Source organism: Erinaceus europaeus, chromosome 10 (genome assembly GCF_950295315.1).
Source record: "Erinaceus europaeus chromosome 10, mEriEur2.1, whole genome shotgun sequence".
Taxonomy (NCBI): domain Eukaryota; kingdom Metazoa; phylum Chordata; class Mammalia; order Eulipotyphla; family Erinaceidae; genus Erinaceus; species Erinaceus europaeus.
In genome coordinates, this window is record NC_080171.1 from 119,010,574 (window position 1) to 119,037,728 (window position 27,155).

The 27,155-nt window shown below is 44.7% G+C and overlaps 1 protein-coding gene and 1 long non-coding RNA gene across 10 annotated transcripts in view; one reads left to right on the forward strand and one right to left on the reverse strand.

Moving 5' to 3' along the window:
* LOC132540948 (uncharacterized) overlaps nt 1–6,682 on the forward strand; it is a 60,812-nt gene extending 54,130 nt beyond the window's left edge. Inside the window, exon 2 of the long non-coding RNA XR_009552157.1 lies at nt 6,114–6,682. This is a non-coding gene — a long non-coding RNA (uncharacterized LOC132540948). The remainder of the gene's footprint in view (nt 1–6,113) is intronic.
* Nucleotides 1–27,155, reverse strand: part of MTCL1 (microtubule crosslinking factor 1) — a 129,150-nt gene that overhangs the window by 90,262 nt on the left and 11,733 nt on the right. For all 9 annotated transcript variants that reach the window (XM_007517158.3, XM_060200681.1, XM_060200680.1 and 6 more), the window contains exons 2-3: nt 24,628–24,852; nt 22,057–22,215 (exon numbers count right to left, since the gene is read on the reverse strand). In XM_007517158.3, the coding sequence (XP_007517220.2) occupies nt 22,057–22,215; nt 24,628–24,852 (384 nt within the window). The remainder of the gene's footprint in view (nt 1–22,056; nt 22,216–24,627; nt 24,853–27,155) is intronic.

The following is a 27,155-nucleotide window of genomic DNA, read 5'->3' on the forward strand; positions in this document are numbered from 1 at the left end:
ATGATAGATAACGTATCTTAGCATATGAAAATGTGAATTAATGCTATTTTTCTGTAGCCTTGAATTTTCACTTGCCCTGAGCTATAAAGTAAATTTTCATGGGGCCAGGCGGTGGCACACCTGGTGAAGTACACACATTACAGTGCATAAGGTCCCAGGTTCAAGCCCCCTGGTCCCTGCCTGTAGGGGGAAAGTTTCACAAATGGTGGAGCAGGGCTGCAGGTGTCTGTCTGTCTCTCTCCCTCTCTATCGCCCCCATTCCTCTCAATTTCTCTCTGTCTTTATCCAATAATAAATAAATAAAAATAAATAAATAAATAAATAAAATTTCACTGATTATTTTAGGTCCTATCATCATGGTTTTAAATGTTTGTTTTTACCAGATTTGTGCAGTGAAGCAGGTCTACAGGTGTCTATCTTTCTCTCTCCCTTTCTCCCTCCCTTACTCAGTTTCTCTCTGTCCTCTTCAATAAAATGGAGGGGGAGAAAGAAACGGCCTCCAAGAGCAGTGGATTCGTAGTGCTAGCACTAGCAATAACCTTGGAAGCAAAAAAAAAAAAAAAAAGTCAGTTTAACATTTGTCAAGATTATGAATATTTTTTCTAAGTGGGGTCCGACCTTCATCATTATATGTATATTAAACTGGCAATATAAAGCAAACAGAAACCGGAGGGTATTTTAAGATACTTCAGAAGAAAGGTTTAGTTCAAAAATACTATTTATGAATAAGCTCGGTGTGCTTGAGCCAAGAGTTGCTCCATGGGTAATGACATGGAGGCCTTGAGTTCTCAGCCAGAGAGGAAGAGGTGCTGTCAGCTGCCTGAGGACGTGCTTGTCCAGAATCTGTCTCTGCCACAGGAGCGGCCTGGGCTGCTGAGCCTGCGTCTGCGTGCCACCAGTCAGCCTCAGTCCCTCACCCGTGCCCGCGTGCCTATATGCAGAACACAGTCGCTTGAGATCGACCATGCCTCCCATTCCACTGTGATGACAGTTTGCTCTGCAAACTGACCTCCATGCAGGAGGGGACTGATTACTGATGCAAGGGTGATGGCAATCAGCTCTCTTCAACTGCGAGGAGCCCTCTCTCAGGAAGGCTCTGACCAACAAGGAGTTCATAAGAAAGAGGCAGCTGGTGGTGGGAACTGTGTGGAGTTGTACCCCTCTTATCCTATGGTTTTTGTCAGTGTTTCCTTTTTATAAAATTAAAAAAAAAAAAAAAAAGAGGCAACAAGGAACAGAGCCCTATGGCCACACTGTTCTACTGCCCTCTAAATGAACAGCTTAAGAAAAAATGCTAGGGGCCAGGCAGTGGCACACCTGGTTAAGCGCTCATATTACAGCGCACAAGGACCTGGGGGTTCAAGCCCCTGGTCCCCACCTGCAGGGGCAAAGCTTCACAAGTGGTGAAGCAGGGCTGCAGGTATCTCTCTGTCTCTTTCCTTCTCTATCCTCCAATTTCTATCTGTTTCTACCCAATAAGAAAAAAAAGAGAGAGGGAGAATGACAAACCAGCATACTGAAAAAAGAACCAGAAAATCAGAACTCGCTGAACTGGGGAGAGCCAGACCAACACGGGTCCCTCAGGAAGAATGAGCACTGTGATTATAATTTGGTAGCGGGCTACAAGGCCTGGTATAAGCAGAGAGGTGAAAACTGTCAGGACCCACTCCCTAAACTAAATCTTCAACTGGCTCACCTGTTCATTAGCTTTGGTCTCCATTCTCTGAAAACGGGGGGAAAAAAATTTTTTTTTTTTTGCATTTACAGTCAACCTTGCATTTTAATCTCATAAGCACAGAACTTCCCCATGGCAAATCAGCCCAACTTAAAAAAGAAATCCTATTGTACATACACCCCATCCTCAGGTCTTTATGCATTACTATTAGAAATAATGAGGTAATTATCTGTTTTATCAACCCACCTCAATAATCCACACCCATCAATCACTTCAGGGGCTCAGGGCCACAGTGAAGGCTCCACTCTGTATGGAGCACATGTGTGCAGAATGTCAGCCAGCAGGTCTGCAGGCCCCGAAACACTTCAAGAGAAAAAAAGCTTCCTCGCCAATGCCCATATCCAGAGGAGAAGCAGTTATAGAAGACAGAACTCCCACCTGCTGCACCCAATACAGAATTGTAGTCCAGCGGTCCAGGAGGTGACGTAGTGGATCGAGCATTGGACTCTCGAGCAGGAGGTCCTGAGTTTGATCCCCAAAACCACATGTGCCACAGTGATGCTCTGGTTCTATCCTCTCTCTCTCTCTCTCTGGTAAATAAACTAAATCTTTAATAAATAAAGTTGTGTTATCTAAAGCAATTAAGTTTACGGTAAGTTTTATTTATTTATTGGACAGAGACGAAGAGAAATTGAGAGGGAAGGAAGAGACAGAGAGATGCCTATAGTCCTGCTTCACTGCTTGTGAAGCTTCCCTCATGCAGGTGGGGACCCGGGGCTTGAACCTGGGTCCTTGCGCACTGTAATGTAAGTGCTTAACCAGGTGCGCCACTGCCTGGCCACCGGTGACTTTATTATAGCAGCAATGAGAAGGGAATATATCCGCCAGTGGTACTAAGACATGCTACGTTTAGAATTGAACCTAGATATTGCACTGAAGTAGACCGTGCGGGGGGGGGGGGGGGGAGAGGCAGTAAGACGGGGCAAAGCGGGTCTGCAGGAGGTGTCATAACAGGCGAAAGAGTCACCTTTAAAAATTTTTTTAATATTTATTTATTATTATTACTACTGTTGTTATTGATGTCGTTGTTGTTGGATAGGACAGAGAGAAATGGAGAGAGATGGGAAAGACAGAGAGCGGGAGAGAAAGACAGACAGCTGCAGACCTGATTCACCGCCTGTGAAGCGGCGACTCCCCTGCTGGTGGGGAGCCGAGGGCTCGAACAGGGATCGTTAAGCCTAGGCCGGGCCTTGCGCTTCACCCGCTGCGCGCTTCACCCGCTGCGCTACCGCCCAACTCCGGAAAGAGTCACCTTTAAAAAATCCACACAGCACAATGGCTGCTACTGTACTGTTCCCCGTGAAGGTAAGGATCTGTGGACTTTTTTTTTTTTTTTATAAAACAATTTTTATTTTAGATTCAGGATTGAAATAACATGATACAAAGCTGCACACTGAGCTGAAGAGAGCAGACAGGTGAGCTATCAGTAAGAAATCCAGCAGACAGTCATGGAGATAGCCATCTGCAGGCTGCTGTTCAGCGAGGCAGCGAGCTAACGAAACTGCATCATTAGTTTTCCACCAGTGGACCACTTGGCTCTGGATTTTCGTAGCACTAGGTAGGACCTCTGACATGCGGCTCTTGTGCACTACTATCGTGCTATCTACCCCACCCACAAACTACTAACTTCTTCAGTTTGTTATGCTAATTCATTTACTTTAATTGCCACCAAGGTCATTGCTGGGGCCTGCACAATGAATCCATTGCTCATGGCAGTCCTTTTTTCCTTTTTCTTTCTATTTGATTTGATAGGACAGAGAAATATTGAGAGGGGGGAGACAGAAAAAGACAGAGAGTTAGTCGGCAGTAAGCTAAGTGGGTTAAGCGCAGGTGGTGCAAAGCGCAAGGATTGGCCTAAGGATCCTGCTGGTTCGAGCCCCCGGCTCCCCACCTGCAGGGGAGTTCCTACACAGCCGGTGAAGCAGGACTACGGGTGTCTATCTTTCTCTCCCCTTCCTCTGTCTTCCCCTCCTCTCTCCATTTCTCTCTGCCCTAGCCAACAATGACATCAATAGCAACAATAATAATAACCATAACAACAAGAGCAACAAAAGGGGAAAAATAGCCTCCAGAAGCAGTGGACTCATGGTGCAGGCACCGAGCCCCAGCAATAACCCTGGAGGCAAAATAAATAAATAAATAAATAAGTAAATAAAATAAAATAAAACATATTATCAGGAAAGCTGGAAAATGCAGAAGAGTAGACAAATAGTAAATAGTGCTGGCATAAGTGAATTAAAAGAAGTTGCTATAGCAATATTAATATTGGGCTAATTGAAATATAGGATAACAGCATCAGCAGGGATAAAATATATATAATAAAAGAGAAAGAGCAGTCTACCAAGTTATCCTACTGATTATTTTATATACCTAATAAAAGAGCAGTAAACTTGCTCAGACTAAACATTTTATTTTGCTGAGCTTGTATACACACACACACACACACACACACACACACACACACACACACACACACACACACTAGTTTAGGTCAGGTCCTATCCTGCTGTTAATTATGGAGTAGTCCCAACTCCTGAGCTGTAATCAGGGATGTTTTCCTGCTCTAACTGTGACAAGGGACTCAAGTCCATGTTTAGCCTGAGTCACTGAGTATCTGAATCCCTCAGTCGTATGTTCAGCTTCAGGAAACTGAGGGGGATGGAGCTCGGCGGTGCCGTGCCCAGCAGAATGCATACATTTTCAGGCCCTAGGACCGGAGTTCAAACCCCTGGTGTCCACCTGCAGGGGAGGAAGCCTCGTATGTGATGGAGCAGTACTGCTTTCTTTCTCCCTCTATTTCTATCTCGATCATCAGAGGTCCATACTCCCAGAGGGATAAAGAATAGGGACATTTCCAATGGAGAGGATGGGACACAGAACTCTAGTGGTGAGAACTGTATGGAACTGTACCCATTATCTTACAATCTTGTTAATCTTTATTAAATCACTGATAAAAATAAAATAAACATCCTGAAGAAGAGAAAAGAAGGGAGAGGGGGAAGAGGGAGGGGACCACTGCAGCCGGGAGCCGTGGAGTCCAGTGCAGGCACCAAGATGGAGTAGTGACCCTAATTAAAGGAAATGATCCAGAGGACCGACTGATTGCCTTCTTGTCCGGCACTGGCTTGTTGTCTCCCAGGAGTCTTGTGCACTTATCTGTGGGTAGTTCCATTCTGAAGAGAGTATGGAGATGGACCACCCTGACAGCCAGCCCCTGCAGCCTGGCTGTGGCTGCTTCCTGAAGCTGCTCACACCATCCTTTGCTAACACTTCAAAGAGCCGTTTCACCAGCCTGTCTTCAACGACAGACTCAAAGTGTCATTACTACGGGACGCTTCTTACTGCTTTCTCCAAACTTCCTTAACACTAGAAATTTCCCTGTTGAAATGCTTTACCATTAAAGGCCAAAAAAGAAATATGGCCAGAAGGAAAAAAAACTCTTCGTAATGAATGTCAGCCTCTACATGGGGTGTTGTTTCAGTTGTTAGTCTTAAGGGGAAAGGGAAGGAAAGGACAGCCCCAGCATCCCTTACAGAAGTGTCCTGCCTCCTAGATTTCACTACTCACAGGAGGGAAGATAGAGGGAAAATGTAGTCAACCCAAGTGACATTCAACACAGACTACTCAAATACTCTAGTCAGGTGCCAAAGGAGGTGTCCCTTTGTCTGCAAGGCAACAGAGAGTCCCAGGAGTGTTTTTGTTGTTGCTGTTGTTTTTCTGTTTTGTTTTGTTTTTTTATTGCCTTCAGGGTTATCTCTGAGGCCCAGTGCCAGCTCTACGAATCCACTATTCCTGACAGCTATTTTCTTTTCCATTTTACTGGACAAGACAGAGAAACTGAGAGAGGAGGGGGAGATAGGAGAAGAGAAGAAACAGGCCCCCGAAGACCTTCTTCACTGCTTCTGAAGCATCCCCCCTGCAGGTCGGGAGAGGGGGCTCGAACCTGGGTCCTTGTGCAGGTCCTTGCGCCTTGTACTACGTGCGCTTAACCAGGTGTGCCACCCACAGAACAGCTTGAATTAACAATCCCCTCATGCTCCTTGGAAAACCTAACTTGGGGGAGTCGGGCGGTAGTGCAACAGGTTAAGCGCAGGTGGTGCAAAGCCCAAGGATCGGCTTAAGGACCCCAGTTCAAGCCCCCGGCTCCCCACCTGCAGGGGAGTCGCTTCACAGGCAGTGAAGTAGGTCTGCAGGTGTCTGTCTTTCTCTCCCCCTCTGTCTTCCCCTCCTCTCTCCATTTCTCTCTGTCCTAGCCAACAGCGAAGACATCAACAACAGCAACAATAACTACAACATTAAAACAAGGGCAACAAAAGAGAATAAATTTAAAAAAAAAGAAACCTGGGAGTCGGGTGGTAGCGCAGCGGGTTAAGCGCAGGTGGCGCAAAGCACAAGGTCGGCATAAGGATCCCGGTTCGAGCCCCTGGCTCCCCACCTGCAGGGGAGTCGCTTCACAAGCGGTGAAGCAGGTCTGCAGGTGTCTGTCTTTCTCTCCCCCTCTCTGTCTTCCCCTCCTCTCTCCATTTCTCTCTGTCCTATCTAACAACGACAACATCAATAACTAATAACTACAACAATAACGAAAAACAAGGACAACAAAAGAGAAAATTAAAAAAATAAATAAATAAAAATAAATAATAAAAGAAAGAAACCTAACTCGGGGGGAGTCACCTGGACGTGAGATAATTGGGCTCACTCCAGGGAATTTTAAAAATATGTACATGTCAGGAGTCGGGCAGTAGCACAGCAGGTTAAGTGCATGTGGCGCAAAGCACAAGGACTGGCATAAGGATCCCAGTTCGAGCCCCCGGCTCCCCACCTGCAGGGAGTTGCTTCACAGGCGGTGAAGCAGGTCTGCAGGTGTCTGTCTCTCTCCCCCTCTCTGTCTTCCCCTCCTCTCTCCATTTTTCTGTCCTATCCAACAACGACGACTACAACAACAATAACTACAACAATAAAACAACAAGGGCAACAAAAAGGAAAATAAATAAAATCTTTTTAAAAATTTAAAAAATATGTACATGTCATGTTTCCTTGATTTTTCAAATGCACATCTCTGAATTCAAGAATCAAGCTATGCTCTCTGGCATGGGAGCACGTAAGTGGTAGCGAGTCTTGTTTTCTGACTGCCTTGCCCTTCCATCAGTAAGAACAGCTGTGCCCACACGGATTTTGTGATCTGGGATTTTAAAATGAAAAGGATGCAGTTTCTTACCTTTCTTTTGTATGGGAAGGGGTGCTGGGTCAAGAACACACAAGTCCACTGCTCCCGGCTGAATGATGTTTGTTGATTTATTTTTTAATGTCAGACAGAGACAGAGGACAGACACCACATAGCACTGCCCACTACTTGCTGAGCTCGCCCCGGTGCCATTCATGGTGTCCTCATGTGCTGCCTGGAGCTGGCACTTTTGTCCTTTGCACATGGTAGCATATGTTTCATGGGATGAGATATCTCTCAACCCCCATTTTTCTCTTATTTTTGTAAGGACTAAGTCTGACTATATAGCACTATACAAGCTTATATATTCACAGAAAAGCTTACAAATTGGGAAAAAATATTTTAGGGAGTAGGGCGGTAGCACAGCAGGTTAAGCACAGGTGGCAAGAAGGACCCGTGTAAGGACCGGTGTAAGGATCCTGGTTTGAGCCCCCGGCTCCCCACCTGCAGGGGAGTCGCTTCACAAGCAGTGAAGCAGGTCTGCAGGTGTCTGTCTTTCTCTCCCCCTATATGTCTCCCCCTCCTCTCTCCATTTCTCTCTGTCCTATCCAACAACAACATCAGTAACAACAACAATAACTACAACAATAAAACAACAAGGGCAGGAAAAGGGAATAAATAAATATTTTTAAAATTTTTTTTAAAGCTTACAAGTTCCCTCACTTTTCTTCAAGAAAAGGATAGAAAGATGTCTTAATCAATTAATTGATTTGACAGGACAGAAAGAAACTGAGCGAGAAGGAAGAGATAGAGAGGGAGAGAGAGTACCTGCTCTACCACTTGTGAAGTTTCCCTCTACAGATGGGGAGTGGGGTCTTGAACCTGGGTCCTTGCACATGGTAATGTGTGAGCACAACCAGGTGCATCACCGCCTGGTCCAGGCTTTTAGCTTGTTAAAAACCTGAGTTCTGCTCTACTTATAAAATTAGTAGTTCCCAGCAGTGTGAGGACTTACCTACCATGTGTAATTGTGTGGCCTAGAGAAAGTCACTGAGTTCCTTTTTTTTTTAAAATTTTTTACAACCTTTACCCCCGTTTTTTTATTGTATTTATTTATTGGATAGAGACAGCCAGAAATCCAGAGGGGAGTGGGTGATAGGGACAGAGACAGAGAGACACCAGCAACACTTCTTCACCACTTGCAAAGCTTTCCCCCTGGCATGTAGGGATTGGGGGCTTGAACCTGGGACCCTGAGCATTGTAGTATGTGCACTCAACCAGGTGCGCCACCACCCAGCCCCCTGTTCCTATTTTTCTTAACTGTGCCCAGTTCTCCAGGCTGATTTGAGGACGAAGCAGCTGAGGCTCACAGATCACGGAGTAGAGTCCCTGGCTCCCAAAAGCCTCATGGCAGTGAGGAGCCTCCTACTTCTGCCCAGGGAGTTCTGCCTCCTGCTTCTCCCCACTCCCTAGATTACTTTCCAGAAATGAGCAGAGTATGAGGGTCAAGCTAGCCAATCACACTTCACCTCTTGCATTCTTTCCCTGACAAGATGTCCTACCATCCTAGAGTAAGATACAATTTCAACATCTGAATGTAGTGGTCTCAAAGGCTCAGAGGTGACAAGAGAGACTAGCCTCAGACCACCACTGCGTTCTGATTCCAACCCTGTCCTGGAGTAACAGAGTTACATGCAGTCAGCACCATGCACAACAGCAGGAAGGGTGCTTAGGAGGGGGGAGAAGGGAAGGAGAAAGGGAGGGAAGAAGGAGAATGAGGAAGAGGAGGAGGAGGACCAGAACGTAAGGTGGCAGACAAGGCGGAATAAATGTGATGAGTGGCGTGTTCGAAAGAACTGCAGACAGACCGGCCACCACCAGCCATAAGCTGGAGTCCGGCCTCTGATACGCTGTAACAAAACTGTAATTAATGGACAGGAAGCCGCAGTGATTGCCCTTTACAACTTTCTGTGGCCGTAAATATACAACTAGAGACTGTGCCCTGACTAACTCGAGCAATTACATGGTGCAGTTCCACCGTCTGAGGCCTTGGCTTTGAAGGAAAGAGGTCACTCTGTAGCCTTATCTTCCCCAACTGCCTGTTCTGGAAACTCTAGCTAGCTATTTCACCCTTCATTAACCTAACCAAACCACAGCACCTCTCCGCAGTGGGAAACATTTAGCTACAATTACAGAGATGCTTCAGACACATAGTCTCGGAGCTTTGACTGCTGCCAAGCTCAAACACTCCAGAAAGCTTTTCAGAAAGAGATGACGGCCCCATCCCCCAGGTGCTGGCGTAACTGGTGTGGGTGTGTCCTGGACATCAATTCTTAAAGTTCCCAAGGGGTTCTTCTGTGCGGTCAGGGCAAGGCGAGGCATGACAGGACTAAAAGGCTGGGTCCTGGACAGGCAATTACCCTACCCCTCCTTTCCCTGCCTGATGAAGGCGGCCCCGTGATGCAAGAAGTACCTTGCCGAAGCTTGCACTGAGCACGACTGCTCTCTAATCCTCCAGGGCACCGAAGGCTCCAAATGTCTACAGTCATTTCAAAGGGAACCTTTGAAGGTGTGCTACAAAAGGCTGAGAGCAAAAGTGAACACATACTGCCCACCTCTTTAGAGTTAGAAAAGAAAAAACAGAAACCCACAGGTCAGTTTGCCCTTCAGAAAGTAAAATAGCTAGCCAAGATCTAGACTTTCCTGGCTAAGGAGGGTCTGGATCCCACAGAGTGGAGACTGAGGCTGTTTTGTCTGTCAAATGCAGAAGGCCTACCTATGCCTGTTGGTGGGAAACAAGGGAGCTTCCCTAATGTACAAGCCTTATACAGCTACTTGACAGGAATAATGCCAAACAAATCTTTCAAGAGCCAAGAACCTAGGGCCAAGGAAAACAGCACAGCGGTTCACTCAATCAACACTTTTATGCCTGAGGTACTGAAGTCCCAAGTTCAATTCCTGGCACTACCATAAAATAGAGTTGAACAGTGTGCTCTGATAAAACTAATGATAGTAGTAATTAATAAATAAATACGAGGGGCCAGATGGTGGCATACCGAGTTGAGCGCACATGTTGCAATCCACAAGGACCCAGGTTCAAGTTCCTAGGCCCCACCTGCAGGGAGAAAGCTTTGCGAGTGGTGAAGCCTATCTGCAGCTGTCTCTGTCTCTCTCCCTCCTCTCTATCTCCCCCTTCCTTTTCAATGTCTGTCTCTACCCTGTAAATAAAAGAATAAATAAACAAACAAGTAAGAGCCCAAGAACCTGACACCACCTTCAAGGTCAAATGCACTGTGATACTCTAACTGCATGCAGCCAGGATTCATCCTCCAAAACTGTAGGGGAAGAAACGTGTGGGAAAGAGATCTGTCCTGCTAGCCTTTGCCCTTAACTGAGTGGCTCAACCACTGCAGGTACCCCCACGTGGTGGTCAGGCGCTCGAACCCAGGTCCTTGTACATGGCAATGTGTGTGCTCCACTGGGTGAATCACCCCCCCCACACCCAGCCACCCATTTTTAGATCTCTGATCCTGCACTTGAAGATAAAAGTTACCTAAATTATATTGCATCAATAACACCACTAACACAAATGTGCCAGACCTTTTGAAAGCATTTTTATTTATTCCCAGAGTGCAAACCTTATGTGGTTAACTGCCTACTGAAAGTCTAAATTATTCAGAAATATGCACTTTGCCTACAATTTGATTATTTAAGAAAAGTATTGTGAACAGTGTCTATTCTTTTAAAAAAAAAATCAAATTCTATTCTAATGTCTAATCAGCCAGTGACATGTTGAAGCATTTCCCTGAACCTTTTAAGAGATTCCCATTAGCCGAAACTAATCATGTTGAGTGAGATAAGCCAAAGGAGAAGGATGAATACCAAATGATCTCACTTATTACTGGGACTAAAAGAAAAAAAAAAAAAAACACAGACAAGGAGGGAGAGCCTGGGATGAAACATGGACCAGACATGGGGTACTACACCAGAGCAAAGGACTCTGGGAGGGAGGAAGAGGGTGGATAAGCAGAAAATTCTGGGGGCTTCTTATATAATGAGATCATATGCGTATGTCAGTGATTGCTCTGTAAAGCATTAGCCCCCTCGATAAAAAAAATTAATGAAAATAAGAAACGATTCCCATCAGCCATGAAAGGCAGTGCTGGGCCAGGCCCTGCACCTCTGCTACAAGCAAGAGCAGCACGCAGGCAGCTGGAGAGTGAGATGTGTGTGCTTCTGCCTCTGGCGTGCACCCCAGAGGGGCCACTCTCTCCCAGGAAGGCCACCCAAGAAGTCACGGTGCCTATAGGGCAGGAGCCACGAGAAACAGGAGAAAACAGGAAGGCTTGGACACCTTGGGGTGACGTAGCCCCAGACATGGGTTAATAACCTGGGGCTGGTCAAATATTCAGGAAGTAGTAGCTTTACTTATCACTAACCAAACAGGACGATTTTATGACCCACAGTCATTGTCAAAAACCTTAATCTAGAGTGGACGTACCAGTTTATATTAACTGCCCTGAGGTAATTATTTACAGACTCGGAAATTCCTCTCCAGGGGATTTTTAAATAATGTTATGTATGGCTCTTGCTCAAAAATAAAAAAGATAAGAATCTTTCCACAAATATTCACTGAGCACAAGGCGCACGGGGACATGCAAACGCATTCAGACATGCAGTGATAGTGCTGCAGGACCACTTCACTTCCAGATGCGACTGAGGGGTCCAACGATGTTCTCAGACTGATGGCTGGAGTACACGTCAAACCAAGAAAAGCTCTTTCAAGACTTACAAAGCTAGGGTGAGAGAGAGAGAGAGAGAGAGAGAGAGAGACGAGTGCTTATACTGAAGACTTCTATGCCTGAGGCTGAGGCTACTGGTTCAATCCCAGTATAAACCAGTTAAGCAGTTCTTTGGTTAAAAAAAGAAAAAGAGGGAGTCCGGCCGTAACGCAACAGGTTAAGCGCACATGGTGCCAAACACAAGGACCGGCCTAAGGATCCCGGTTCAAGTCCCCGGCTCCCCACCTGCAGGGGAGTCGCTTCACAGGCAGTGAAGCAGGTCTGCAGGTGTCTGTCTTTCTCTCCCCCTCTCTGTCTTCCCCTCCTCTCTCCATTTCTCTCTGTCCTATCCAACGACAACATCTGTAACAATAATAACTACAACAACAATAAAGAACAGCAAGGGCAACAAAAGGAGAAATAAATATTTTTAAAAAAATTAAAAGAAAAAAAGGAGGGCCAGGCAATGGTGCACCTAGCTAAGCGCACACATTACAGTGCACAAGGATCCAGGTTCAAGTCCCTGGTTCCCACCTGCAGGGGGAAAGTGTCACAAATGGTAAAGCAGGGCTGAAGATATCTCTCTGTCTCTTTCTCTATCTCCTCCTCTTGTAAATTTCTGCCTCTATCCAATAATAAGTAAATAAAAATATTTTTTAAAAATGAAAAAGAAAAAAACACAAAGTTAAGGAATTGAGGCTTTCCTACAAATAATACTGGGAGAAATTGGAGACCCATCTATAAGCAAATAATGAGTCTTGAACTCATACCTTTTTTTTCATGTTTACTTTTTTATTTATTTTCCCTTTTGTTACCCTTGGGTTTTTTTTTATTATTGATGTTGTAGTTATTATTATTGTTGTTGTTGATGTCATCGTTGTTGGATAGGACAGAGAGAAATGGAGAAAAGAGGGGAAAACAGACAGGGGGAGAGAAAGACAGACACCTGCAGACCTGCTTCACCGCCTGTGAAGCGACTCCCCTGCAGGTGGGGAGCCGGGGTTCGAACCGGGATCCTTACGCCGGTCCTTGTGCTTTGCGCCACATGTGCTTAACCTGCTGCACTAGCACCCAACTATCAACTCACACCTTATACAAAAATAAATTCAAGTTCAGCTTAGTGAGCAGAATACATGTCTTACCATGTACCGGGCTCTGGGTTCAACTGACCGTAGACAGCACTAGGGCAGGGGCTGGGGGAGGATTCCATGGGTGGTAGGTGAACTGTGCAGTGCTTTGCTGTTTTCTCTCTCTCTCTCTGTCTCTCCCAAGACACATAATGAACAAAAATTGAGCCAGTCAAGTTACTGAGGGACATCACATGTGAGAAACCCTGGGTTCATTCTCTAGTGTTAAATGAAAAAAAAAATTGTTTAATGAAGTAAAAGTGAGCTTAAATGGGAAATGGTCAACAAAAAAAATATTTTTAAAAAATTTAATTATTTGTTCGAGAAAGAGACAGACAGAACCAGCATCACTCTAGCACATGTGATGCTAGGGGCGGAACTCGGGCCCCCACACTTGAGAGTTCAATATTTGATTCATTGAGCTACCTCACAGGCTGCTCAACTATAAAGCTTATTAAAAAAGAGGGTGGGGTATAGCCTAATGGTTAATCCTCAGGCCTGAGAATCTAAAAGTCCCAGGTTCAATCCCCCATACTACCATAGGCCACAGCTAAGCAGTGCTCTGGGTTAAAAACAAACAAACAAACAAACAAAAAAAAAACCCTGAGTTACACATCTAAAATTCTACACTATTAAATATATATATACATATATATATGATGCAAACTCTTTCCTTCAACAACTTTCTTTGCATTTCAAAATTTTCTTTTTTAAAAATATTTATTTATTTCCTTTTGTTGCCCTTGTTGATTTATTGCTATAGTTATTATTGTTATCGATGTTGTCGTTGTTGGATAGGACAGAGAGAAATGGAGAGAGGAGGGGAAGACAGAGAAGGGGAGAGACAGACAGACACCTGCAGACCTGCTTCACCGCTTGTGAGGTGACCCCCCCTGCAGGTGGGGAGCCAGGGACTTGAACCGGGATCCTTACGCCGGTCCTTGCGTTTTGCGCCATGTGCGCTTAACCCACTGCGCTACCGCCCGACTCCCTCAAAATTTTGTGTAATGATCACATAATAGTTTGATCATATGAAAATGTCTGGGGACAAGTATCTCTTCCTTGCCATGTGTGCAGTCCAGGTCCAAGCCCAGGGGCCACACGGGAGAGCACTGGCCTGGAGAAAGTTCTCCTGTCCTGGTGGCTCTTTCTAGATCAGAATGGGGGAAAAAATGTCTCAGGAGCAGAGAAATTGTGCTAACAGGTGGCTCTGGCTCAGGTCAAAAAAGTCAGAGTGCTTGCTCATGTTTCCTGAGTGCTACAGAAGGCATCAGTGAGAAGGCGGCGTTTTCACAAGAATCTTAAGAGAACAGGAAGCGCCGTGATAGGTGGAGTTATCAGTCTGGGCGCAACCTTGGGGAAAGAATGACACTCAGAAAATGCTCCATAGCAGAGCACAGGACTAGTACTGACAGGTCCCTGGCTCAGTCCTATAATCTTCAGCATGAGTTAGAGCTAAATGGTATTCTTTTTTTTATATGTAAAATATTTTATTTATCTTAATGAGAGAGAAAGATACAGAGAAAGAAAGCAGAGCGCTGGCCAGCTCTGGCTAAGGGTGGTGCTGGGGACTGAATCTAGGCTATCAGGGCCTCAGGCATGAGAATCATTTGCATAACCATTATGCTGTCTCCTCAGCCCCTGAATGGTATTCTGTATGTCTCAGACTTAGATAGACAGATAGATAGATAGACAGAGAGACACATAATAGACAGGGAGATAGGTAGATAGGTAGAAAGATAATGGACAATAATTAGATAAGTAGATATGTAAGTAGATAACAGACATACGATGGATGATTGGTATACATCATATATATATATATATATATATATATATATATATATATATATATATATGGCATGACAGGTAGATAGGTAGATATGTGTTGGATAAAGAGACAGACAGATAATAGGTAGACAGATGATAGACAATGGGTATATATGTAGATAGAGTTATAATAAGTAGATAGATAAATGATAGGTAGACAGACAGACAAACATTACAGTGACCAAGGGGAAAAGAGATTCATGAGGCTCCAACAGGAGCAAGATGTCAGTAAGGCAGGCTAGGAGCCAACAGCTTCACTCCTAAAACCATATCCCACCCTCCCTCATTCTATGCCATTCTCAGTACTGATGAAGATGAAACTTTACAGTAAACACTTCAGAAAGCAGAGATTGATTTTTACAGAAAAACATAAATCGCAGGAGTTGGGCGGTAGCGCAGAGGGTTAAACACAGGTGGTGCAAAGCACAAGGACCAGCGTTAAGGATCCCGCTCCCCACCTGCAGGGGAGTCGCTTCACAGGCGGTGAAGCAGGTCTGCAGGTGTCTGTCTTTCTCTCCCCCTGTCTTCTCCTCCTCTCTCTATCCTATCCAACAACAACGACATCAACAACAACAATAATTACTACTACAGTAAAACAAGGGCAATAAATAAATAAACATATACTAAAAAAATAAAAACATAAATGGCGACAGAGAAAGATAAAGGGGCTGGTCCCCATGTCACTGGGGTCTGGTGTTGGTATGCATGAGACCCCTTCTGTTTCATTTGGTTTAAATCCCCCCTGCTTAACACTATTCTATTTACATAACCACTTCATTCTATTTACATAACCACTGTTAACAAGTTTCACCCTCCCTCCAGGGCATTTGTGGTTCAGTGATAGGATTCTCGCCTAATCTGCCCCCTTTTTGTCACACTCTGATTTTCACCAGTCACTTTTCTCTCCACCCTCTCTATGTCACATCCTGTTTCCACCTTACTTGGCAAGTATATATAAAGACAGCATTGTGAGTTTTACAGTACTGTACCTTGAGTTTAACTTAGCTCGTCTTAGATTGTGCTGCGTCCTGCATGAATAAAGAGATACTGCCTACAGCTCAACCATGAGTCCCTGGTTGTCTGTTACCCGCCTGTGAAGCCAGTCCGGCGAAAACAACATAGCCCGTCGAAAACAACAGTCTGGTGTGGCTCAGTTCCCCTGAACCGTACCGCAGTCCAGCTGGCTGGATTCAGAACAGAGATGGGGGAGAAAGAAGACAACTGCTGGGAGTTAGGCCAGCTGCCTCACAGGAGAATGTCACTCACAACCCACCCAAACCCCAGTTTCCACACTAAGCTTGACCAACTCACCTCAAGGATTCTGGCTCAGGACACAGCGGGTCTGGCCAGCTGCCTGTTCACTTTCAGAAGTTAGCAGTCACAGACACTCCTTCCAGGGACCTCTCTGGGTCCTCACAACTGTTTCTCCATTTCCCAACAGAAGAGCCTTGCTGATGCAAAATGGGAGTGAAAAAGTTCCCCCGGGAACGGAACTTAATGAAACGACATATCCTAAGAAACTCAAGTATTTGAAACACTTGCACCCAGGCAAGCCGTAAGCTCCTCCATCCAGTCACAGGTCCGCCTCAAGAAGCAGAGGTGTCCTTAGGCGTCCACAAGGCTTCCGCCAAGCCAGCACCTACAAGGCCTACATAGGACTTTAGCTCACATCTTGATCCCCTAAAAGACTGCGGGGGGGGGGGGGGGTTCAGATGATGGAAACAGACTGTGATGGGCTCTGGCTCGTCCCTCCCGGATCCACAATTAACCTGTTTACGGCTGCTTAACTTAACACCCACTCCCTCTCTATCCAGCCACCAAGACTTCCACTTACAGTTAAAACACTCAAAACCAGCTATCCCAAATCTCTCTACAGATGCTACCCTATCTCCCCCACCACACACACACCACCACCACCCCAAGCTGTGTAAACCTCTGGTTGACAAGGGTCTAGTATATTCCCTATTCTCCCGGCCTAAACAAAAGTCATCCAAAAAAGCATCCAAAAGTCATGCTTCTGGGTACCTGTGCAGTCAGTGCAAACACGTGTACTCCTAACTTCTCAGGGTTTCAGTGTCTGGGGAAAGCTTTCACCAAGCACCCAGTCTCTTGCTCACTCTACTTCGTCTGACTGCACAGACCACCATTCTGGGCACGGGGCTCCCCGATACTTGTTCTCTAACTAGAGTAACCCTGTCATCCTTAGTGTCTGACTGGCAAATGCAACTGTTACTTATTCCTTCTGAAGTGTACTGAAGAAGCTTCCAAGCTGATGCACTGACCGCTTGCCTCTGTCCACCTGACCTGCTGGTCCTAATGTCTAGCTGCCAGCTGCCATCAGGGGATCAGAGCCTAAGAAGATTCGCTGGCATGACCACTCCGGCAAAAGATGCTTTAAACTGACTTGCTCATAATAAACAACAACAACAAAAAAAAAAAAACTTTTTTTTTAGATAGGGGCCAGGTGGTGGTGCACCTGGTTGAACGCACATGTTACAATACGCATGGACCCAGGTTCAAGCCCCTGGTCCCTACCTGCAAGGGGAAAGCTTTGAGAGCAGTGAGGCAGTGCTACAGGTGTCTCTCTGTCTCTCCCCCCTCTCGTCCCATTCCCTCTTGATTTCTGACTGTCTTTATCCAATAAATAGAGATAATAATTTTTAAAAGTGGCTTGCTCAAGCAAATCTGTTTCTTACGAGGAGGACCATACAGTCTAGAGACATAGATAACATTATTAAATTACACCACCACAACAACACATCATTTATTATTATGTGTACACGTAGGTTCCTCGACTTTATGGCTACGTGGCCTTTCAAATGTAATGACATAAATAGAAGTCCTCATGCACTGGTTGAGACAAAGAGAGAGAGAGAGGGAGAGAGATACTGTCTTAGTCTCTTTGGGCTGCCCATTGACTGAGGAGCTTGAGGAAGAAGCAGGCTGGGAAATTTAAAATGAAGGTCTGGTGAGGGCCCACTGCCTGGGTCCCAGGTGGCTGTCTCTTCACTGTGTCCTCACAGTGAGGTACCTGGGCATGGAAGCTGGCTGGGGTTCTTTTATTAAGGCCTTACTGGCCTTTGTAAGCAGGCTACCTACAGGAGAAAGCAATGTCAGAACAAAGGGAGATCCCCGGATAGCTCAGCTGGGAGAGCTGGCTTCTAAAGCTGAACAGGTAATCTAGGGGGACCCATGCCTGGAGAAGCTGGTGGCCCACATCTCTAACTACTCCTCTGGGGGCTAGTATTCAACTCATGATTGGAGGAACACAAGCATTCAATCTATAGCAAACAGTCAGAGAGAAGACAGTGAGCAGAAGCCTTGTAGATAGGACACGAGTAAAAGTGGCCCTGAAGGCAACAGAAATGATGAGGAACAACAGGACAGAGAGAATGAGGGAAGGGGCTGGCTGGTGGCACATCCGGTTGGGTGCACATGTTGCAATATGCAAGGACCCAAGTTCGAGCCCCTGGCCCGCCACCTGCAAGGGAAAAGCTTCACAAATGGTGTCTCTCGGCCTCTCTTCCGCTCTAGCACCACCTTGCCTCTCCATTTCTGGCGGTCTCTATCCAATAAAAAAATAAAGCTTAGGAAGAAAGAAAGGAAGGAAGGGAGGGAGGGAAGGAGGGAAGGAGGGAGGGAAGGAGGGAGGGAAAGAGAAAAGGAGACAAAGTGGCTGAGCCATGAACTGGAAATTTTTTTTCTTACATTTTAATATTTATTTATTCCCTTTTGTTGCCCTTGTTGTTTTATTGTTATTGTTCTTATTGTTACTGATGTCGTCATTGTTGGATAGGACAGAGAGAAATGGAGAGAGGAGGGGAAGACAGACAGGGGGAGAGAAAGACAGACACCTGCAGACCTGCTTCACCACCTGTGAAGCGACTCCCCTGCAGGTGGGGAGCTGGGGGCTCGAACAGGGATCCTTACGCCGGTCCTTGCGCTTTGCGCCACCTGCGCTTAACCCGCTGCGCTACCGCCCGATTCCCGAAGTGGAAATTTTTATGAGGATCACTCATAAAAAAAGGGGACTTCAGAGCTGCTATCCAAGAGGTTCCACTGAACCCTGAATAGTTACATACCATTTTGGCAACACCATACACTGAGCTCCCCAAAATAAACAGCAAATAATGCTAAGGAAAATATCATAAACCAAAACAGCTATACACAGTAGAACTCTCAGGCAGCAAACATTACCTAGTGTCATAAATGGATTAGGATTTAAATCGGCTAGCACAGGGCAGGACATGTTAAGGGTAGTATGGGGTGCAGGGCAGTAGAGAATAACAGAAACTCTGGGCAGGGTAGATAGCATAATGGTTATGCAAAGGGATTCTCATGCCTGAAGCTCCAAAATTCCAGGTTCAATCCCCTGCACCACCATAAGCCAGAGATGAGCAGTGCTCTGGTAAGAGAGAGAGAAAGAGAGAGAATAACAGAAACTCTGAAACACTTCAACAAACTTCATGAAATTCTCACTAACATGAGTTCATAATAAAATCCACTGTGTGGGGGGCCAGACAGTAGCGCAGGGGGTTAAGTGCACATGGCGTGAAGTACAAGGGTGAGCCCCGGCTCCCCACCTGCAGGGGAGTCGCTTCACAGGCGGTGAAGCAGGTCTGCAGGTGTCTGTCTTTCTCTCCCCCTCTGTCCTATCCAACAACAATGACAGCAAAAACAACAATAATAGTAACTACAACAACAATAAACAACAAGTGCAACAAAAGGGAAAAAAATAGCCTCCAGGAGCAGTGGATTTGTAGTGCAGGCACTGAGCCCCAGCAATAACCCTGAAGGCAAAATAAATAAATAAAAATCAAATAAATAAATCCGAGGGCTGGGCAGTAGCGCAGCGGGTTAAGTGCTCATGGCGTGAAGTGCAAGGACCAGCATAAGGATCCCAGTTCAAGCCCCCAGCTCCCCACCTTCAGGGGAGTCGCTTCACAGGTGGTGAAGCAGGTCTGCAGGTGTCTGTCTTTCTCTTCCCCTCTGTCTTCCCCTCTTCTCTCCATTTCTCTCTGTCCTATCCAACAGCAATGACAGCAATAACAATAACAATGATAAACAACAAGGGCAACAAAAGGGAAAAAAATAGCCTCCAGGAGCAGTGGATTCGTAGTGCAGGCAGCGAGCCCCAGCGATAACCCTGGAGACAAAAATAAATAAATATAGAAATAAAAAATAAAAACTTCTACTGTGCGTGAGTCAGCAGGTCTGCTAAACAGAAGGGCTAGTAACATCAAGAACTCAAGATAACAGGACAGACTGAAACACAGTCTGACTTTAACATATTTGAAGATTGAAAAGGGAAAAAAAAAAAAGACCTGACAAGAAAAGAGAAATTCTATGAAAAAGAGAAAAAGAACAAGTCGTTTTTATTTCTGGAAATGGAAGGTAAACTTGGTGAAATCTGAAAAGTCTTAGATGAATAGAATCGCAATTTTCTTCATGCCAAAGAAAAAATTTTTGGAAAGACAATTAGTGACCTAGACAAGACAAAGATCTGTAAAAGAACAGGTAGAAAGAAGAAAGCAAATAAGAATAACTGGTAGAGTCCGCACAACTCTCACAGAAAATTCTAGAAAAAGTGCAGAAAATGGTGGAAAGACTCTACAGAAGATAACTCAACTGTCGAACACTACCAAAGAGTAAGAACTTCTAGATGTCATGAAACTTAGGCTGACAATATACAGTTTTGACCAAAATAAAATAAATCTAGATATAGCTGATGAAACTAATAGAATATCAAGCACAAAAAAATAAGTATAAAATAACCATGAAGACTGATTATTTATAAAAATGAGACTTATACAGACAGCAGACTTCTTGACAGAAAAATAGAGTGAAAAGTAACAAAATATGGGGGGGGGGGTAGATAGCATGATGGTTATGCAAAGAGACTCTCATGCCTGAGGCTCCAAATCCCCTGTACCACCATAAGCCAGAGATGAGCAATGCTCTGGTAAGAAAAAAAAAAAAGTAATAAAATATCAAAATGTTAAGTTCTCCATCCAACTAAATCAAATTGCTAAAATTCTCTGAAGGATTGGAAAGATGGTGAAGCCCCTCAACACATCAACGTTCATGCATCAGGCCCCAGAGGTGACAGGTTCAATCCCTAGCACCACTGCATGCCTGAACTCAGCTGTGCTCACTGAGAACACTCTCTCCCCACCTCTCCCACTCCCTGTCTCTTTCTCTCTCTCTCTCTCCCTCTCTCTCTCTCTCTCCCTCTCCCTCTCTCTCTTTCTCTCATTTTTTCGAATAAATAAAATATTTAAATAGAAGACTATGTGAATTGTGCATTTTCAAGTGACTCTTATTTACTTTTTTATTTTTTTCTTTAACCACTCAACTCTGATTTATGGTGGTGCCTAGGTTTGAACCTAGAACTCAGAGCCTTAAGCATAAAATTCTTTTTGCATGGCCATTATGTTAACTCCCCTTCCCTAACTTCATTTACTTGGGTAAAAAAAAAATGCTTTGAGGGAGTCAGGCTGTAGCGCAGCGGGTTAAGCGCAGGTGGCGCAAAGCACAAGGACCGGCATAAGGATCCCGGTTCGAACCCCGGCTCCCCACCTGCAGGGGAGTCGCTTCACAGGCGGTGAAGCAGGTCTGCAGGTGTCTATCTTTCTCTCCCCCTCTGTCTTCCCCTCCTCTCTCCGTTTCTCTCTGTCCTATCCAACAACGACGACAATAATAACTACAACAATAAAACAACAAAAGGGAATAAATAAAATAAAATATTATAATAAAAAAAAAATGCTTTGAATGCATGGGTCCTCATGTAAATAGAGACAGGGTGACTGCATGCCGGGCTGGGGGCTTTTGGTGCCTACTTGTAAGAAACTGGCTTACCCACAGTTCCAGGCAGATAAATACTGCTAAGAAGACTGTCAGTGAAGAAAGTGATTTTTTTCAGGATACATCTTAGTATAAAGACCTGCTTCACCGCTTATGAAGCGATCCCCCCCCCGCAAGTGGGGAGCTGGGGGCTCGAACCAAGATCCTTGAGTGTGCTTAAGTGGGTACACCATCACCCAGTACACACCACACCTTCTTTAAACACATAAAAGGCACTAGTGGCTAGTTCATCTACATAGAAATGATTTAAAAAAAAAAAAGCTTTAGACCAGCAGACAACAAGACCTTTCTATAAGGGCCAGACAGCAACTAATTTGGACTTTGTAACAACAGACAGGCTTGCTGGCAGTCTTCTTTGCTTTGTAAGGTTTATGTTGTGCAGATGTTATTATTGCCTATCTCATACAAACTCAAAGCCCTTCTTAGTTTTCAGGCCATCCAGACAGATCACCAATTGCCAATCTCTGCTTTAGACATCACAGCGAGAAACAGACGCTGGGAGTCCCACGCTCCCACCCACGAAACCCAGGGGAGAAAGCGCCAGGATTTCTGGGTTACCTCTTTCAGTCTTTCCAGCTCATTCTGGAGCGCCTGCTTGGATATTTCCACTTCAATCATCTGCTGCCGGAGAGTTTCGTTTTCATCTTCCGCTTTAGCACGCTTTTCCTCCACGGTTTCAAGCTCATTGTGCAATCTGACAGACACATCTTTGGCTACCTGTGTGGACCCACAGAGATAGCCGTCACAATGGGAGGCATTTCGCGTGTTAACAGAGTAAATTGAAGACAACTTCAGAGGCCAAACAGCTAATGTGGTGTGAAGACACCGGCAATACTAATAGGTCTGTTTCTAATGAAGAGTTTCACAAAACACCCTCCCCATCATTACCAAACCCTTGGCTATTAATAAAAATTACCTATGTTCAGTATTACAAATATATTTCCAGACTCTCAACGTGTAAAACAAGTTAAGTTTTTTTTTAAAAAAAATCATACACTATAGCCTGCTTTTGTAATCTTGTTTTTAGATTTCTTATATTGTCAATTTTCTTTCAAGTCAACAAATACTGTTTTATGGAGGGCCAGGTGGTGGTGCACATGGTTGAGCGCACTTATTACAATTCGAAAGGACCCAGGTTCAAGCCTCCAGCCCTCACCTACAGGAGGAAAGCTTCACGAGCGGCGAAGCAGGGCTGCAGGTGTCTCTCTGTCTCCCTGCCTCTCTATCTCCCCCTTTCTGTCTCCCTTCCTCTCTACTTTTCCCTTTCTGGCTGTCTCTAGCAAATAAATAAAGCCAATTATATATATATATATATATATATATATATATATATATATATATATAGCTTTACATAAAATAAATAAATAAAGGAATGCATTGGTTCAAAGTATGAAATCCACATCATTGGGCTGGAGAGACAACATAATGTTTACATAAAAGACTTTCATGTCTGAGGCTCTGAGGTCCCAGGTTCAATCCCCAGCACCACAATAAACCAGAGTTCAGTAGCGCTTTTGTCTCTTATCTGTATCTTTCTCTCATAAAATAAATAATAATAAAGTGAATAAGTAAAAAAAATTTTTTAATCCACATGACAAAAAAGAATATGACTTTTATCAGATTAAAAGGCCACTCTGGACAGAACTCTTTGTAGAGGATCAAAAAGATGCCAATTCCACCTGGGTATTCACGCTTTAAATGAAACATTAGAGGGGCCAGGTGGTGCCACACTGGTAGAGTGCAGGCCAAGGTTCAAGCGCCCAATTTCCACCTGCAGGAGAGTTTCACAAGCAGTGAAGCAGTGCTGCAAGTGTCTATATCTATCTATCTATCTGTCTCTCTGTCTTTTTTTAAAAATTCTAAACTGTCTGTTGTAAAATATATCATTATTTACATCAGTTAAGCAATTTGCTTTCTAAAAGGAAGCTCAGATATTGTCAGAGAAATAGAAATCACGCTATAACCCACCAATACTTTGTTAGTGGCTTATAAATTGGATAAGATTACGATGCTTCTTTTCCTGTTATCCTAATGAAGAGCTCAGTGAGATTTCCTAAGTACTCCCAAAGTGAGTACAGTATGCATAATTCATCTCTGGATAAATGATTTGATAATCTGAGCATGAGGGAAGTCACACTGCTCAGGCAAAGCAACTGGTACAAAGTTGGAAATTTCTTCTGCCAAAGGTCCTTAAAGACACCTTAATTAATGACCCGCTAACTCTTCTTCAGTTAAATCACCACTACCTATGTCTCTTACATGTTAATAACTTCAGATTTTCTGCTTCTAGAAACTTCAACAACAACGGAAATGATATGTGATGCTGGCCAACTCTTAGGACATGTCTTTGACTACAGTTGAAATGACAATCAGTTGATTTAAAAAATATCTATTTCAGGGAGCTGGGCACTAGTGCAGTAGGTTAAGTGCATGGGGCGCAAAGCGCAAGAATCAGTGTAAGGATCTGAGTTCGAGACACGTCTCCCCACCTGCAGGGGAGTCGCTTCCCAGGCGGTGAAGCAGGTCTGCAGGTGTCTGTCTTTCTCTCCCCCTCTCTGTCTTCCCCTCCTCTCTCCATTTCTCTCTGTCCTACCCAGCAATGATGACATCAATAACAACTACAACAATAAAACAATGGTAACAAAAAGGGAATAACTAAATATTAAATATATATATACGTATATATATATTTCAACATATTAGAAAGATTTTTCTGCATAATTTCTACACAATCCTTAGGCCATCTGGCAGATATTGGTCCTTTTTTACTGTAGGTCCATAACTGTAATTTCTCTTGTTGCCCTCTCTTTTAAGTTTTTGAGACTCAAGTTCAGATGACAGAGTTAAATCTTGGGCCATCAGATACATGTGATTACACATACCTCACAAGGCTATAAAATAAAGGAAGAAAGTCTATGATAAAAAAATAAAAATTAAATTAAATTAAAATATATATATATATATATATATATAGAGAGAGAGGAGAGAGATGGAGAAGGAAAGAGAGAGAGAGAGGGAGAGAGAGAGAACCACAAGAAAGCATGAAGGCCATGTGTGAGCAGAGCCCCAGCACTGCATTTTCAGGCTGCTTCTCCTGGGCAGGCCCACTCCCCAGCCTCGCTCACTCACCTTCAGGTCCTGCTCCAGACTTCGGATCAGCTCACCGCCCACCTGACCAGTCTCAGCCACTTTCAAGCTTTTCTGCTCAGCTTTCCTGAGACGGTACTGCAGGATCCGGCAGTTCTTATTCGTGCGGTCCAGTTCTCGCCGTAGCTCCTGCAGCTGGTAAACATCATCCTCCAGGTAACTGTCTCTCATCTCTTCCATTTCTGCACGAAGTTCATCCAGCTCATCCTACACAGGCCAGACAGAGGCAGGTCATAAGCCGAGTCTACCAAAAAGGATGAAGTCTGCCCTTCACCCCGCCTCTACAGGACAACTATGACCATTTTACAGTCTTAACTATCAGCTTACGATCACACTTGTGTGGTAAGTAAGGGACAAGGAACTCTGGCAAGTATCACAAGAGGCAGTGTCGCCGGATGTCTATTCAAATGTTCTGGATTCAGAAAGTAAAAACCCGGCTGGATTATTCATTACATTGTCCCAGCAGGCATTCCCCTTTTAATGTTTCTTTATATAATAATGATCATAAATGAAATTGACTCAACAGATAATTTAGGCCTTTAAATTCAACGACAACAAGACAACAATGAGATACCACTTCACTCCTGTGAGAATGTCGTACAGAAAAGGTAAAAGCAACAAATGCTGGAGAGGTTGTGGGGACAAAGGAACCCTCCTGCACTGCTGGTGGGAATGTCAGTGGGTCCAACCCCTGTGGAGAACAGTCTGGAGAACTCTCACAAGGCTAGAAGTGGGGTTACCCTATGACCCTGCAATTCCTCTCCTGGGGATTTATCCTTAGGAACCCAAAACACCCATCCAAAAAGATCTGTGTACACATATGTTCATAGCAGCACAATCTGTAATAGCCAAAACCTGGAAGCAACCCAGGTGTCCAACAACAGATGAGTGGCTGAGCAAGTTGTGGTCTATATACACAATGGAATACTACTCAGCTATTAAAAATGGTGATTTCACCTTCTTTACCCCATCGTGGATGGAGGTTGAAGGAATCATGTTAAGTGAAATCAGCCAGAAACAGAAGGATGAATATGGGATGATCTTACTCATAGACAGAAGTTGAAAAACAAGATCAGAAGGGGAAACACAGAGCAGAACTTGGGACTGGAATTGGTGTATTGCACCAAAGTAAAAGACTCTGGGGTGGGGGGGAGGGTTCAGGTCCTGGATCATGATGGCAGAGGAGGACCTAGTGGGGGTTGTACTGTTATGTGGAAAACTGAGAAATGTTATGCATGTACAAACTATTGTATTTTACTGTCGACTGTAAAACATTAATTCCCCACTAAAGAAATTAAAATGAATAATTCAACAATAATACATACATACATAAATAAATAGTCATACATCCAAGGCACAATCTAGGTACTAAAATGAGTCAGACAGATCCTGCCTTCAAAGAACATAAACGTTAGTGGGATAACTGTGAATTGCCCTAGAATTATAACAAGCCTGCAAAAATCTCTCCAACTCTGTACCATAATATATATCTCAGCATTGACTGTGTGACTCACAATTCTAAAGATAAACCTTTTGCATCATTTCCAAGACACATCAGGTTTTTTTCCACTCACCGAGCCCTCATTTCCAATTTTCATTCCTCTCTGGCATCAGCATGAAGACTCTGGATTTAGGAAAAACCTCGGAGTTATCCCCAGGGCCCTTCTCCCTTCCCCTCCCCTCGCTGTCACCCACTGCCATCAGCTCTACCCTACAATTCTAGCTCATGCCCTCACTCCTCTGAAGCAAGAAGCAGCCCACAAAGTTAAGCCCATCAGGAGGACTCCCTGCTTCCCCCAGTCCTCTCACCTTGCACATTCCATGTTCTGCCCAGAGAGTTATCCCTTTAGTAAACAACTCAGACCACCTTCCCCTATTCACACCCTCCAGGGACAGGAACATCCAGTGCCAGTCACCCTCCCTGCTGCTCTCATGGGGTCCACAAAGGCTCCGGGCCTTCCACCTGCTATTATTACCCCGTAAAAAAACTCCTCCCTTGAGGGCCGGGTGGTAGCACAGTGGGTTAAGTGCACATGGTTCAAAGACTGGGGTAAGGATCACAGTTTGAGCCCCCGGCTCCCCACCTGTGGGGGAAGGGGTCACTTCACAGGCGGTGAAGCAGGTCTGCAGGTGTCTGTCTTTCTCTCCCCCTCTCTATCTTCCTCTCCTCTCTCCATTTCTCTCTGTCCTATCCAATAACAGCAACAGCAATAACAATGATGATAATAACAACAACAAACAATAAGGGCAACAAAAGGGAAAAAATAGCCTCCAGGAGCAGTGGATTTGTAGTGCAAGTACCAAGCCCCAGCAATACCCTGGAGGGAAAAAAAAAATCCCCCTCCAGCTCTCTCTCTCTCTTTTTTTTTTTATCTTTATTTAGTTTTTGGATAGAGACAGCCAGAAATTGAGAGGAAGGGGGAGACAGGGAGACAGAGAGACATCTGCAGCCCTGCTTCACCACTTATGAAGCTTTCCCCCTGCAGGTGGGGACCGGGGGCTTGAACCTG